The 17007-nt window shown below is 48.0% G+C and overlaps 1 protein-coding gene across 1 annotated transcript; it reads left to right on the top strand.

Moving 5' to 3' along the window:
• Window positions 1-456: 456 nt before the first annotated feature.
• On the top strand, window positions 457-7873 carry LOC148474625 (programmed cell death protein 4-like; the record flags this gene model as incomplete). The annotated part of the gene is made up of 5 exons (XM_088458329.1): window positions 457-571; window positions 656-763; window positions 2257-2367; window positions 2454-2593; window positions 7725-7873. Coding segments are annotated over 5 exons (526 nt in total), but the record flags the coding sequence as incomplete, so codon positions are not given.
• Window positions 7874-17007: the final 9134 nt, after the last annotated feature.

Genomic DNA, 17007 nt, shown 5'->3' with positions numbered 1-17007 from the left:
CCTCCCTCCCTTCCTCTCTCTCCCTTCCTCTCTCTCTCTCCCTTCCTCTCTCTCTCCCTCCCTTCCCCTCTCTCCCTCCCTTCCCCTCTCTCCCTCCCTTCCTCTCTCCCTCCCTCTCTCTCCCCCTCTCTCTCCTTTCCCCTCTCTCTCTCCCTCCCTTCCCCTCTCTCTCACCTCCCCCTATTTCTCTCTCTCTCCCTTCCCCTCTCACCTCCCCCTATTTCTCCCTCCCTTCCCCTCGCTCTCTCTATCTCCCTCCCCTCCTCTCTCTTTCCCTCCCTTCCCCTCTCTCTCACCTCCCCCTATTTCTCTCTCCCTCCCTCCCTCCCTTTCTCTCTCTCTCTCTCCCTCTCTCTCTCCCTCCCTCTCTCTCTCCCTTCCTCTCTTTCTGTCTCTCTCTCTCTCTCATCGGGAACCCTTAATCTTGAGGCCATGTTCTCTCTCCCCCCATCTCAGGGCTGCCCTGGATCGTGCTGCAGTGTTACTAAGAATAAAGAGAGAGATTATCCGCCTGGACAACGTTTGGGGAGTCGGAGGAGGGCAGAGACCCGTTAAACATCTCATTAAGGAGGTGACACATAACTAACGGTCTCGCCATTAGCACGGACCATCCTTATCTTATATGGAAGTGACTTATTCTGTGTCTATTCTGTAGATGAATCTGCTTCTCCAGGAATTCCTGGTCTCCGGGCAGGTGTCCGAGGCAGAACGCTGTCTGCGGGAGCTGGAAGTTCCTCATTTCCATCACGAGCTGGTTTATGAGGTATCGCTCTATGATCTAGTTATTATATTATTATTCTTTATATAGTGCCACCAATTTACATAGCTGTGTCAGAGCTCCATGCTGCAGCCAGGGCTGTGGTGTATTCACTCTCTATGGGCCATTGTCACCATTACACAGTCCCATGAGAGACCACCTACATCTCTATGTCAGAGCTCCATGCTGCAGCCAGGGCTGTGGTGTATTCACTCTCTATGGCCCATTGTCACCATTACACAGTCCCATGAGAGACCACCTACATCTCTATGTCAGAGCTCCATGCTGCAGCCAGGGCTGTGGTGTATTCACTCTCTATGGGCCATTGTCACCATTACACAGTCCCATGAGAGACCACCTACATCTCTATGTCAGAGCTCCATGCTGCAGCCAGGGCTGTGGTGTATTCACTCTCTATGGCCCATTGTCACCATTACACAGTCCCATGAGAGATCACCTACATCTCTATGTCAGAGCTCCATGCTGCAGCCAGGGCTGTGGTGTATTCACTCTCTATGGGCCATTGTCACCATTACACAGTCCCATGAGAGACCACCTACATCTCTATGTCAGAGCTCCATGCTGCAGCCAGGGCTGTGGTGTATTCACTCTCTATGGCCCATTGTCACCATTACACAGTCCCATGAGAGATCATCTACATCTCTGTCAGAGCTCCATGCTGCAGCCAGGGATGTGGTGTATTCACTCTCTATGGGCCATTGTCACCATTACACAGTCCCATGAGAGATCACCTAAATATCTGTCAGAGCTCCATGCTGCAGCCAGGGCTGTGGTGTATTCACTCTCTATGGCCCATTGTCACCATTACACAGTCCCATGAGAGACCACCTACATCTCTATGTCAGAGCTCCATGCTGCAGCCAGGCATGTGGTGTATTCACTCTCTATGGCCAATTGTCACCATTACACAATCCCATGAGAGACCACCTACATCTCTATGTCAGAGATCCATGCTGCAGCCGGGGCTGTGGTGTATTCACTCTCTATGGGCCATTGTCCCCATTACACAGTCCCATGAGAGACCACCTACATCTCTATGTCAGAGATCCATGCTGCAGCCGGGGCTGTGGTGTATTCACTCTCTATGGGCCATTGTCCCCATTACACAGTCCCATGAGAGACCACCTACATCTCTATGTCAGAGCTCCATGCTGCAGCCAGGGCTGTGGTGTATTCACTCTCTATGGGCCATTGTCACCATTACACAGTCCCATGAGAGACCACCTACATCTCTGTCAGAGCTCCATGCTGCAGCCAGGGCTGTGGTGTATTCACTATGTATGGGCCATTGTCACCATTACACAGTCCCATGAGAGACCACCTACATTTCTATGTCAGAGCTCCATGCTGCAGCCAGGGCTGTGGTGTATTTGCTCTCTATGTGCCATTGTCACCATTACACAGTCCCATGACCATAGAAGGAAAGACGGTGGAGATATCATTCCCTTTGTCTCAGTGACCGGTGTCTCTCTTTCCAGGCGGTGGTTCTGGTGCTGGAAGGCTCAGCTGAAGGTCATGTATTGATGGCAGTGAACTTACTAAAAGCATTATGGGAAAGTGGCCTAATAACCTTGGACCAGATGAACCGGGTAACGTTGTGTCACTTGTGTATCCTGTACCAGTCACGTTGTGTAGGAGTCTTCCAAGCCTGGTACTCATTGTCTGTCTCACACAGGGCTTCCAGCGGGTGTACTCAGAGCTGCCCGATCTTACCCTGGATGTCCCTCTGGCCCATAGTGTGATGGAGAAGCTGGTGGATCTATGTTACCAGGAGGGGGTCATTACCCAACAGCTCCGAGACCAGTGTCCATCCAGGTGGGTGACAATGTGGGGACATCTCACTTCCCAGGGGCCTCTTCTGTGTGTCATGGATGTCAGTGGGAGGAGCTCATAATTCAATTTCATGGGTGGGGGGAGGAGCCTAGGATACCTCTTTCCTTCATCACAGTTGTGTGTATGAGGTGGGAGGAGCTAAGGACACACCTCTTTCCTTCATCACAGGTGTGTGTATGAGGAGGGAGGAGCTAAGGACACACCTCTTTCCCTCATCACAGGTGTGTGTATGAGGAGGGAGGAGCTAAGGACACACCTCTTTCCTTCATCACAGGTGTGTGTATGAGGAGGGAGGAGCTAAGGACACACCTCTTTCCTTCATCACAGGTGTGTGTATGAGGAGGGAGGAGCTAAGGACACACCTCTATCCTTCATCACAGGTGTGTATGAGGAGGGAGGAGCTAAGGACACACCTCTATCCTTCATCACAGGTGTGTATGACGAGGGAGGAGCTAAGGACACACCTCTTTCCTTCATCACAGGTGTGTGTATGAGGAGGGAGGAGCTAAGGACACACCTCTATCCTTCATCACAGGTGTGTATGAGGAGGGAGGAGCTTAGGACACACCTCTTTCCTTCATCACAGGTGTGTATGAGGGAGGAGCTTAGGACACACCTCTTTCCTTCATCACAGGTGTGTATGAGGAGGGAGGAGCTTATGACACACCTCTTTCCTGTATCATGGGTGGTTGTGAGGGGCTAAGGACACACCTCTGTCCTTTAATACAGGTGTCTGTATAAGGGTGAGTAGCTTAGGACACACCTCTTTCCTGTATCACAGGTGTCTGTATAAGGGTGAGGAGCTTAGGACACACCTTTCCTGTATCACAGGTGTGTGTATAAGGGTGAGGAGCTTAGGACACACCTTTCCTGTATCACAGGTGTGTGTATAAGGGTGAGGAGCTTAGGACACACCTTTCCTGTATCACAGGTGTGTGTATAAGGGGGAGGAGCTTAGGACACACCTTTCCTGTGTCACAGGTGTCAGTATAAGGGTGAGGAGCTTAGGACACACCTTTCCTGTGTCACAGGTGTGTGTATAAGGGTGAGGAGCTTAGGACACACCTTTCCTGTATCACAGGTGTGTGTATAAGGGTGAGGAGCTTAGGACACACCTTTCCTGTATCACAGGTGTGTGTATAAGGGGGAGGAGCTTAGGACACACCTTTCCTGTATCACAGGTGTGTGTATAAGGGTGAGGAGAGTAGGACACACCTTTCCTGTATCACAGGTTTCTGTATAAGGGTGAGGAGCTTAGGACACACCTTTCCTGTATCACAGGTGTGTGTATAAGGGTGAGGAGCTTAGGACACACCTTTCCTGTATCACAGGTGTGTGTATAAGGGGGAGGAGCTTAGGACACACCTTTCCTGTATCACAGGTGTCTGTATAAGGGGGAGGAGCTTAGGACACACCTTTCCTGTATCACAGGTGTCTGTATAAGGGTGAGGAGCTTAGGACACACCTTTCCTGTATCACAGGTGTCTGTATAAGGGTGAGGAGCTTAGGACACACCTTTCCTGTATCACAGGTGTGTGTATAAGGATGAGGAGCGTAGGACACACCTTTCCTGTATCACAGGTGTGTGTATAAGGGTGAGGAGCGTAGGACACACCTTTCCTGTATCACAGGTGTGTTTATAAGGGTGAGGAGCGTAGGACACACCTTTCCTGTATCACAGGTGTGTGTATAAGGGTGAGGAGCTTAGGACACACCTTTCCTGTATCACAGGTGTGTGTATAAGGGTGAGGAGCTTAGGACACACCTTTCCTGTATCACAGGTGTGTGTATAAGGGTGAGGAGCGTAGGACGCACCTTTCCTGTATCACAGGTGTGTGTATAAGGGTGAGGAGCTTAGGACGCACCTTTCCTGTATCACAGGTGTGTGTATAAGGGTGAGGAGCGTAGGACACACCTTTCCTGTATCACAGGTGTCTGTATCAGGGTGAGGAGCTTAGGACACACCTTTCCTGTATCACATGTGTCTGTATCAGGGTGAGGAGCTTAGGACACACCTTTCCTGTATCACAGGTGTGTGTATAAGGGTGAGGAGCGTAGGACACACCTTTCCTGTATCACAGGTGTCTGTATAAGGGTGAGGAGCTTAGGACACACCTTTCCTGTATCACAGGTGTGTGTATAAGGGTGAGGAGCTTAGAACACACCTTTCCTGTATCACAGGTGTGTGTATAAGGGTGAGGAGCTTAGAACACCCCTTTCCTGTATCACAGGTGTGTGTATAAGGGTGAGGAGCTTAGGACACACCTTTCCTGTATCACAGGTGTGTGTATAAGGGTGAGGAGCTTAGGACACACCTTTCCTGTATCACAGGTGTCTGTAAGGGGGAGGAGCTTAGGACACACCTTTCCTGTATCACAGGTGTCTGTAAGGGGGAGGAGCTTAGGACACACCTTTCCTGTATCACAGGTGTGTGTATCAGGGTGAGGAGCTTAGGACACACCTTTCCTGTATCACAGGTGTCTGTAAGGGGGAGGAGCTTAGGACACACCTTTCCTGTATCACAGGTGTGTGTATAAGGGTGAGGAGCTTAGGACACACCTTTCCTGTATCACAGGTGTCTGTAAGGGGGAGGAGCTTAGGACACACCTTTCCTGTATCACAGGTGTGTGTATAAGGGTGAGGAGCTTAGAACACCCCTTTCCTGTATCACAGGTGTGTGTATAAGGGTGAGGAGCTTAGGACACACCTTTCCTGTATCACAGGTGTGTGTATAAGGGTGAGGAGCTTAGGACACACCTTTCCTGTATCACAGGTGTCTGTATAAGGGTGAGGAGCTTAGGACACACCTTTCCTGTATCACAGGTGTCTGTAAGGGGGAGGAGCTTAGGACACACCTTTCCTGTATCACAGGTGTCTGTAAGGGGGAGGAGCTTAGGACACACCTTTCCTGTATCACAGGTGTGTGTATCAGGGTGAGGAGCTTAGGACACACCTTTCCTGTATCACAGGTGTCTGTAAGGGGGAGGAGCTTAGGACACACCTTTCCTGTATCACAGGTGTCTGTATAAGGGTGAGGAGCTTAGGACACACCTTTCCTGTATCACAGGTGTGTGTATAAGGGTGAGGAGCTTAGGACACACCTTTCCTGTGTCACAGGTGTGTGTATAAGGGTGAGGAGCTTAGGACACACCTTTCCTGTATCACAGGTGTCTGTAAGTGGGAGGAGCTTAGGACACACCTTTCCTGTATCACAGGTGTGTGTATAAGGGTGAGGAGCTTAGGACACACCTTTCCTGTATCACAGGTGTCAGTATAAGGGTGAGGAGCTTAGGACACACCTTTCCTGTATCACAGGTGTCTGTATAAGGGGGAGGAGCTTAGGACACACCTTTTCTGTATCACAGGTGTCTGTATAAGGGTGAGGAGCTTAGGACACACCTTTCCTGTATCACAGGTGTCTGTATAAGGGGGAGGAGCTTAGGACACACCTTTTCTGTATCACAGGTGTGTGTATAAGGGGGAGGAGCTTAGGACACACCTTTCCTGTATCACAGGTGTGTGTATAAGGGGGAGGAGCTTAGGACACACCTTTCCTGTATCACAGGTGTCTGTATAAGGGGGAGGAGCTTAGGACACACCTTTTCTGTATCACAGGTGTCTGTATAAGGGGGAGGAGCTTAGGACACCTTTCCTGTATCACAGGTGTCTGTAAGGGGGAGGAGCTTAGGACACTCCTTTCCTGTATCACAGGTGTGTGTATAAGGGGGAGGAGTGTAGGACACACCTTTTCTGTATCACAGGTGTCTGTATAAGGGTGAGGAGCTTAGGACACACCTTTCCTGTATCACAGGTGTCTGTATAAGGGTGAGGAGCTTAGGACACACCTTTCCTGTATCACAGGTGTGTGTATAAGGGTGAGGAGCTTAGGACACACCTTTCCTGTATCACAGGTGTGTGTATAAGGGGGAGGAGCTTAGGACACACCTTTCCTGTATCACAGGTGTCTGTAAGGGGGAGGAGCTTAGGACACACCTTTCCTGTATCACAGGTGTCTGTAAGGGGGAGGAGCTTAGGACACACCTTTCCTGTATCACAGGTGTGTGTATCAGGGTGAGGAGCTTAGGACACACCTTTCCTGTATCACAGGTGTCTGTAAGGGGGAGGAGCTTAGGACACACCTTTCCTGTATCACAGGTGTCTGTATAAGGGTGAGGAGCTTAGGACACACCTTTCCTGTATCACAGGTGTGTGTATAAGGGTGAGGAGCTTAGGACACACCTTTCCTGTGTCACAGGTGTGTGTATAAGGGTGAGGAGCTTAGGACACACCTTTCCTGTATCACAGGTGTCTGTAAGTGGGAGGAGCTTAGGACACACCTTTCCTGTATCACAGGTGTGTGTATAAGGGTGAGGAGCTTAGGACACACCTTTCCTGTATCACAGGTGTCAGTATAAGGGTGAGGAGCTTAGGACACACCTTTCCTGTATCACAGGTGTCTGTATAAGGGGGAGGAGCTTAGGACACACCTTTTCTGTATCACAGGTGTCTGTATAAGGGTGAGGAGCTTAGGACACACCTTTCCTGTATCACAGGTGTCTGTATAAGGGGGAGGAGCTTAGGACACACCTTTTCTGTATCACAGGTGTGTGTATAAGGGGGAGGAGCTTAGGACACACCTTTCCTGTATCACAGGTGTGTGTATAAGGGGGAGGAGCTTAGGACACACCTTTCCTGTATCACAGGTGTGTGTATAAGGGTGAGGAGCTTAGGACACACCTTTCCTGTATCACAGGTGTCTGTAAGGGGGAGGAGCTTAGGACACACCTTTCCTGTATCACAGGTGTCTGTAAGGGGGAGGAGCTTAGGACACACCTTTCCTGTATCACAGGTGTGTGTATCAGGGTGAGGAGCTTAGGACACACCTTTCCTGTATCACAGGTGTTTGTAAGGGGGAGGAGCTTAGGACACACCTTTCCTGTATCACAGGTGTCTGTAAGGGGGAGGAGCTCAATGTCTCCTGAGATTGATCTTAGGGTTGTTGCATTACATGACACACAGGTGATGAGCTGATTGGATCTGACGGAAGAAGCAATATGTCTCTGTCCTGCTGTATGATTCCTACTTCCTTTTATCCCTGTTCTCTCTCCTGCAGGGGCCGCAAGCGCTTTGTAAGTGAGGGGGACGGAGGACTTATTAAACAGTGACAAGATCCTGTAACCAACGACACCTGCCAGAGATTGGGCCGAGTCTCATGGGAAGATGATCAATTAAACCAAAATAAAGGGATAAAACTAAAAGGAACTGACTGGTGTATTAATGAATTCTGCAGAGCATTGTATTACATATACATCCTTCCATATGTCTGCAGAGCATTGCACAGCATATCTGTCCTTACATGAGCCTACAGAGCATTGTGCTACATATCTGTCCTTCCATGTACACTACGGAACAAAATCTTAAGAACACCCCCATGTTTCCAGTTTGTATAGAAAGTGATGCAGTGTAATGTCTCTGTGTACTCTGAAATGAAAGTATAGAACAAAAAATAGAGTTAAAAAGAAATCGTAGAATAATTTTGTTTAAAAAAAATAAAGTAATGTAAATGTTTGGCTCCTCAGTGTGGCCGCCTGTAGCAGATATAGCACAGAACACATGTAAATGTTTGGCTCCTCAGTGTGGCCGCATGTAGCAGATATAGCACAGAACACATGTAAATGTTTGGCTCCTCAGTGTGGCCGCCTGTAGCAGATATAGCACAGAACACATGTAAATGTTTGGCTCCTCAGTGTGGCTGCCTGTAGCAGATATAGCACAGAACACATGTAAATGTTTGGCTCCTCAGTGTGGCCGCATGTAGCAGATATAGCACAGAACACATGTAAATGTTTGGCTCCTCAGTGTGGCCGCCTGTAGCGGATATAGCACAGAACACATGTAAATGTTTAGCTCCTCAGTGTGGCCGCCTGTAGCGGATATAGCACAGAACACATGTAAATGTATGTCTCCTCAGTGTGGCCGCCTGTATCAGATATAGCACAGAACACATGTAAATGTATGTCTCCTCAGTGTGGCCGCCTGTAGCAGATATAGCACAGAACACATGTAAATGTTTGGCTCCTCAGTGTGGCCGCCTGTAGCAGATATAGCACAGAACACATGTAAATGTTTGGCTCCTCAGTGTGGCCGCCTGTAGCAGTTATAGCACAGAACACATGTAAATGTTTAGCTCCTCAGTGTGGCCGCCTGTAGCAGTTATAGCACAGAACACATGTAAATGTTTGGCTCCTCAGTGTGGCCGCCTGTAGCAGATATAGCACAGAACACATGTAAATGTTTAGCTCCTCGGTGTGGCCGCCTGTAGCAGATATAGCACAGAACACATGTAAATGTTTAGCTCCTCGGTGTGTCCGCCTGTAGCAGATATAGCACAGAACACATGTAAATGTTTAGCTCCTCGGTGTGTCCGCCTGTAGCAGATATAGCACAGAACACATGTAAATGTTTAGCTCCTCACTGTGGCCGCCTGTAGCAGATATAGCACAGAACACATGTAAATGTTTAGCTCCTCAGTGTGGCCGCCTGTAGCAGATATAGCACAGAACACATGTAAATGTTTAGCTCCTCAGTGTGGCCGCCTGTAGTAGATATAGCACAGAACACATGTAAATGTTTAGCTCCTCGGTGTGGCCGCCTGTAGCAGATATAGCACAGAACACATGTAAATGTTTGGCTCCTCAGTGTGGCCGCCTGTAGCAGATATAGCACAGAACACATGTAAATGTTTGGCTCCTCAGTGTAGACGCCTATAGCAGATATAGCACAGAACACATGTAAATGTTTGGCTCCTCAGTGTGGCTGCCTGTAGCAGATATAGCACAGAACACATGTAAATGTTTGGCTCCTCAGTGTGGCCGCCTGTAGCAGATATAGCACAGAACACATGTAAATGTTTAGCTCCTCAGTGTGGACGCCTGTAGCAGATATAGCACAGAACACATGTAAATGTTTGGCTCCTCAGTGTGGTCGCCTGTAGCAGATATAGCACAGAACACATGTAAATGTTTAGCTCCTCAGTGTGGCCGCCTGTAGCAGATATAGCACAGACCACATGTAAATGTTTAGCTCCTCAGTATGGCTGCCTGTAGCAGATATAGCACAGAACACATGTAAATGTTTAGCTCCTCAGTGTGGACGCCTGTAGCAGATATAGCGCAGAACACGTGTAAATGTTTAGCTCCTCGGTGTGGCCGCCTGTAGCAGATATAGCACAGAACACATGTAAATGTTTAGTTCCTCTGTGTGGCCGCCTATAGCAGATAGAGCACAGAACACATGTAAATGTTTGGCTCCTCAGTGTGACCGCCTGTAGCAGATATAGCACAGAACACATGTAAATGTTTAGCTCCTCAGTGTGGCCGCCTGTAGCAGATATAGCACAGAACACATGTAAATGTTTGGCTCCTCAGTGTGGCCGCCTGTAGCAGATATAGCACAGAATACATGTAAATGTTTGGCTCCTCAGTGTGGCCGCCTGTAGCAGATATAGCAAGAAACACATGTAAATGTTTGGCTCCTCAGTGTGGCCGCCTGTAGCAGATATAGCACAGAACACATGTAAATGTTTGGCTCCTCAGTGTGGCCGCCTGTAGCAGATATAGCGCAGAACACATGTAAATGTTTGGCTCCTCAGTGTGGCCGCCTGTAGCAGATATAGCGCAGAACACATATAAATGTTTGGCTCCTCAGTGTGGCCGCCTGTAGCAGATATAGCGCAGAACACATGTAAATGTTTGGCTCCTCAGTGTGGCTGCCTGTAGCAGATATAGCACAGAACACATGTAAATGTTTGCCTCCTCGGTGTGGCCGCCTGTAGCAGATATAGCACAGAACACATGTAAATGTTTAGCTCCTCAGTGTGGCCGCCTGTAGCAGATATAGCACAGAACACATGTAAATGTTTAGCTCCTCAGTGTGGCCGCCTGTAGCAGATATAGCACAGAACACATGTAAATGTTTAGCTCCTCAGTGTTGCCGCCTGTAGCAGATATAGCACAGAACACATGTAAATGTTTAGCTCCTCAGTGTTGCCGCCTGTAGCAGATATAGCACAGAACACATGTAAATGTTTGGCTCCTCAGTGTGGCCGCCTGTAGCAGATATAGCACAGAACACATGTAATTGTTTGGCTCCTCAGTGTGGACGCCTGTAGCAGATATAGCACAGAACACATGTAAATGTTTGTCTCCTCAGTGTGGACGCCTGTAGCAGATATAGCGCAGAACACATGTAAATGTTTGGCTCCTCAGTGTGGCCGCCTGTAGCAGATATATCGCAGAACACATGTAAATGTTTGGCTCCTCAGTGTGGCCGCTTGTAGCAGATATAGCGCAGAACACATGTAAATGTTTGGCTCCTCAGTGTGGCCGCCTGTATTAGATATAGCACAGACAACATGTAAATGTTTGGCTCCTCAGTGTGGCCGCCTGTATTAGATATAGCACAGACAACATGTAAATGTTTGGCTCCTCAGTGTGGCCGCCAGTAGCAGATATAGCACAGAACACATGTAAATGTTTAGCTCCTCAGTGTGGCCGCCTGTAGTAAATATAGCACAGAACACATGTAAATGTTTAGCTCCTCAGTGTGGCCGCCTGTAGCAGATAGAGCACAGAACACATGTAAATGTTTGCCTCCTCAGTGTGGACGCCTGTAGCAGATATAGCACAGAACACATGTAAAGGTTTGGCTCCTCAGTGTGGCCGCTTGTAGCAGATATAGCACAGAACACATGTAAATGTTTAGCTCCTCAGTTTGGCCGCTTGTAGCAGATATAGCACAGAACACATGTAAATGTTTAGCTCCTCAGTGTGGCCGCCTGTATTAGATATAGCACAGAACACATGTAAATGTTTGGCTCCTCAGTGTGGCCGCCTGTAGCAGATATAGCACAGAACACATGTAAATGTTTAGCTCCTCAGTGTGGCCGCCTGTAGCAGATAGAGCACAGAACACATGTAAATGTTTGGCTCCTCAGTGTGGCCGCCTGTAGCAGATAGAGCACAGAACACATGTAAATGTTTGGCTCCTCAGTGTGGCCGCCTGTAGCAGATATAGCACAGAACACATGTAAATGTTTGGCTCCTCAGTGTGGCCGCCTGTAGCAGATATAGCTCAGAACACATGTAAATGTTTAGCTCCTCAGTGTGGCCGCCTGTAGTAGGTATAGCGCAGAACACATGTAAATGTTTGGCTCCTCAGTGTGGCCGCCTGTAGCAGATATAGCACAGAACACATGTAAATGTTTGGCTCCTCAGTGTGGCCGCCTGTAGCAGATATAGCGCAGAACACATGTAAATGTTTGGCTCCTCAGTGTGGCCGCCTGTAGCAGATATAGCACAGAACACATGTAAAGGTTTGGCTCCTCAGTGTGGCCGCCTGTATTAGATATAGCACAGATCACATGTAAATGTTTGGCTCCTCAGTGTGGCCGCCTGTAGCAGATATAGCACAGAACACATGTAAATGTTTGGTTCCTCAGTGTGGCCGCCTATAGCAGATATAGCACAGAACACATGTAAATGTTTAGCTCCTCAGTGTGGCCGCCTGTAGCAGATAAAGCAGAGAACACATGAAAATGTTTAGCTCCTCAGTGTGGCCGCCTGTAGCAGATATAGCGCAGAACACATGTAAATGTTTAGCTCCTCAGTGTGGACGCCTGTAGCAGATATAGCGCAGAACATATGTAAATGTTTAGCTCCTCAGTGTGGCTGCCTGTAGCAGATATAGCACAGAACACATGTAAATGTTTAGCTCCTCAGTGTGGCCGCCTGTAGCAGATATAGCACAGAACACATGTAAATGTTTGACTCCTCAGTGTGGTCGCCTGTAGCAGATATAGCACAGAACACATGTAAATGTTTTGCTCCTCAGTGTGGCCGCCTGTAGCAGATATAGCACAGAACACATGTAAATGTTTTGCTCCTCAGTGTGGCTGCTTGTAGCAGATATAGCACAGAACGCATGTAAATGTTTAGCTCCTCGGTGTGGCCGCCTGGTGTAGATATAGCACAGAACACATGTAAAGGTTTGGCTCCTCAGTGTGGCCGCTTGTAGCAGATATAGCACAGAACACATGTAAATGTTTAGCTCCTCAGTGTGGATGCCTGTAGCAGATATAGAACAGAACACATATAATTGTTTGGCTCCTCAGTGTGGCCGCCTGTAGCAGATATAGCACAGAACACATGTAAATGTTTGGCTCCTCAGTGTGGCCGCCTGTAGGAGATATAGCACAGAACACATGTAAATGTTTAGCTCCTCAGTGTGGACGCCTGTAGCAGATATAGCGCAGAACACATGTAAATGTTTGGCTCCTCAGTGTGGCCGCCTGTAGCAGATATAGCACAGAACACATGAGCACAGAACACATGTAAATGTTTGGCTCCTCAGTGTGGCCGCCTGTAGCAGATATAGCACAGAACACATGTAAATGTTTGGCTCCTCAGTGTGGACGCCTGTAGCAGATATAGCACAGAACAAATGTAAATGTTTAGCTCCTCAGTGTGGCCGCCTGTAGCAATCATAGCACAGAACACATGTAAATGTTTGGCTCCTCAGTGTGGCCGCCTGTAGCAGATATAGCACAGAACACATGTAAATGTTTAGTTCCTCAGTGTGGCCGCCTGTAGCAGATATAGCACAGAACACATGTAAATGTTTGGCTCCTCAGTGTGGCTGCATGTAGCAGATATAGCACAGAACACATGTAAATGTTTAGTTCCTCAGTGTGGCCGCCTGTAGCAGATATAGCACAGAACACATGTAAATGTTTAGCTCCTCAGTGTGGCCGCCTGTAGCAGATATAGCACAGAACACATGTAAATGTTTGGCTCCTCAGTGTGGCTGCCTGTAGCAGATATAGCACAGAACACATGTAAATGTTTGGCTCCTCAGTGTGGCCGCCTGTAGCAGATATAGTACAGAACACATGTAAATGTTTAGCTCCTCAGTGTGGCCACCTGTAGCAGATATAGCACAGAACACATGTAAATGTTTGGCTCCTCAGTGTGGCCGCCTGTAGCAGATATAGCACAGAACACATGTAAATGTTTAGCTCCTCGGTGTGGCCGCCTGTAGCAGATATAGCACAGAACACATGTAAATGTTTGGCTCCTCAGTGTGGTCGCCTGTATCCGATATAGCACAGAACACATGTAAATGTTTGGCTCCTCAGTGTGGTCGCCTGTAGCAGATATAGCACAGAACACATGTAAATGTTTGGCTCCTCAGTGTGGCCGCCTGTAGCAGATATAGCACAGAACACATGTAAATGTTTGGCTCCTCAGTGTGGTCGCCTGTATCCGATATAGCACAGAACACATGTAAATGTTTGGCTCCTCAGTGTGGTCGCCTGTAGCAGATATAGCACAGAACACATGTAAATGTTTGGCTCCTCAGTGTGGCTGCCTGTAGCAGATATAGCACAGAACACATGTAAATGTTTGGCTCCTCAGTGTGGCCACCTGTAGCAGATATAGCACAGAACACATGTAAATGTTTAGCTCCTCAGTGTGGCCGCCTGTAGTAAATATAGCACAGAACACATGTAAATGTTTAGCTCCTCAGTGTGGCCGCCTGTAGCAGATAGAGCACAGAACACATGTAAATGTTTGCCTCCTCAGTGTGGACGCCTGTAGCAGATATAGCACAGAACACATGTAAAGGTTTGGCTCCTCAGTGTGGCCGCTTGTAGCAGATATAGCACAGAACACATGTAAATGTTTAGCTCCTCAGTTTGGCCGCTTGTAGCAGATATAGCACAGAACACATGTAAATGTTTAGCTCCTCAGTGTGGCCGCCTGTATTAGATATAGCACAGAACACATGTAAATGTTTGGCTCCTCAGTGTGGCCGCCTGTAGCAGATATAGCACAGAACACATGTAAATGTTTAGCTCCTCAGTGTGGCCGCCTGTAGCAGATAGAGCACAGAACACATGTAAATGTTTGGCTCCTCAGTGTGGCCGCCTGTAGCAGATAGAGCACAGAACACATGTAAATGTTTGGCTCCTCAGTGTGGCCGCCTGTAGCAGATATAGCACAGAACACATGTAAATGTTTGGCTCCTCAGTGTGGCCGCCTGTAGCAGATATAGCTCAGAACACATGTAAATGTTTAGCTCCTCAGTGTGGCCGCCTGTAGTAGGTATAGCGCAGAACACATGTAAATGTTTGGCTCCTCAGTGTGGCCGCCTGTAGCAGATATAGCACAGAACACATGTAAATGTTTGGCTCCTCAGTGTGGCCGCCTGTAGCAGATATAGCGCAGAACACATGTAAATGTTTGGCTCCTCAGTGTGGCCGCCTGTAGCAGATATAGCACAGAACACATGTAAAGGTTTGGCTCCTCAGTGTGGCCGCCTGTATTAGATATAGCACAGATCACATGTAAATGTTTGGCTCCTCAGTGTGGCCGCCTGTAGCAGATATAGCACAGAACACATGTAAATGTTTGGTTCCTCAGTGTGGCCGCCTATAGCAGATATAGCACAGAACACATGTAAATGTTTAGCTCCTCAGTGTGGCCGCCTGTAGCAGATAAAGCAGAGAACACATGAAAATGTTTAGCTCCTCAGTGTGGCCGCCTGTAGCAGATATAGCGCAGAACACATGTAAATGTTTAGCTCCTCAGTGTGGACGCCTGTAGCAGATATAGCGCAGAACATATGTAAATGTTTAGCTCCTCAGTGTGGCTGCCTGTAGCAGATATAGCACAGAACACATGTAAATGTTTAGCTCCTCAGTGTGGCCGCCTGTAGCAGATATAGCACAGAACACATGTAAATGTTTGACTCCTCAGTGTGGTCGCCTGTAGCAGATATAGCACAGAACACATGTAAATGTTTTGCTCCTCAGTGTGGCTGCTTGTAGCAGATATAGCACAGAACGCATGTAAATGTTTAGCTCCTCGGTGTGGCCGCCTGGTGTAGATATAGCACAGAACACATGTAAAGGTTTGGCTCCTCAGTGTGGCCGCTTGTAGCAGATATAGCACAGAACACATGTAAATGTTTAGCTCCTCAGTGTGGATGCCTGTAGCAGATATAGAACAGAACACATATAATTGTTTGGCTCCTCAGTGTGGCCGCCTGTAGCAGATATAGCACAGAACACATGTAAATGTTTGGCTCCTCAGTGTGGCCGCCTGTAGGAGATATAGCACAGAACACATGTAAATGTTTAGCTCCTCAGTGTGGACGCCTGTAGCAGATATAGCGCAGAACACATGTAAATGTTTGGCTCCTCAGTGTGGCCGCCTGTAGCAGATATAGCACAGAACACATGAGCACAGAACACATGTAAATGTTTGGCTCCTCAGTGTGGCCGCCTGTAGCAGATATAGCACAGAACACATGTAAATGTTTGGCTCCTCAGTGTGGACGCCTGTAGCAGATATAGCACAGAACAAATGTAAATGTTTAGCTCCTCAGTGTGGCCGCCTGTAGCAATCATAGCACAGAACACATGTAAATGTTTGGCTCCTCAGTGTGGCCGCCTGTAGCAGATATAGCACAGAACACATGTAAATGTTTAGTTCCTCAGTGTGGCCGCCTGTAGCAGATATAGCACAGAACACATGTAAATGTTTGGCTCCTCGGTGTGGCTGCATGTAGCAGATATAGCACAGAACACATGTAAATGTTTAGTTCCTCAGTGTGGCCGCCTGTAGCAGATATAGCACAGAACACATGTAAATGTTTAGCTCCTCAGTGTGGCCGCCTGTAGCAGATATAGCACAGAACACATGTAAATGTTTGGCTCCTCAGTGTGGCTGCCTGTAGCAGATATAGCACAGAACACATGTAAATGTTTGGCTCCTCAGTGTGGCCGCCTGTAGCAGATATAGTACAGAACACATGTAAATGTTTAGCTCCTCAGTGTGGCCACCTGTAGCAGATATAGCACAGAACACATGTAAATGTTTGGCTCCTCAGTGTGGCCGCCTGTAGCAGATATAGCACAGAACACATGTAAATGTTTAGCTCCTCAGTGTGGCCGCCTGTAGCAGATATAGCACAGAACACATGTAAATGTTTGACTCCTCAGTGTGGTCGCCTGTAGCAGATATAGCACAGAACACATGTAAATGTTTTGCTCCTCAGTGTGGCCGCCTGTAGCAGATATAGCACAGAACACATGTAAATGTTTTGCTCCTCAGTGTGGCTGCTTGTAGCAGATATAGCACAGAACGCATGTAAATGTTTAGCTCCTCGGTGTGGCCGCCTGGTGTAGATATAGCACAGAACACATGTAAAGGTTTGGCTCCTCAGTGTGGCCGCTTGTAGCAGATATAGCACAGAACACATGTAAATGTTTAGCTCCTCAGTGTGGATGCCTGTAGCAGATATAGAACAGAACACATATAATTGTTTGGCTC

The sequence above is a fragment of the Taudactylus pleione genome, unplaced genomic scaffold (assembly GCF_031769625.1).
Source record: "Taudactylus pleione unplaced genomic scaffold, aTauple2 ptg000826l, whole genome shotgun sequence".
NCBI classification, from domain to species: Eukaryota; Metazoa; Chordata; class Amphibia; order Anura; family Myobatrachidae; genus Taudactylus; species Taudactylus pleione.
The sequence above is the reverse complement of the archived record's forward strand: the minus strand, read 5'-3'. Positions and strand labels throughout refer to the sequence as shown.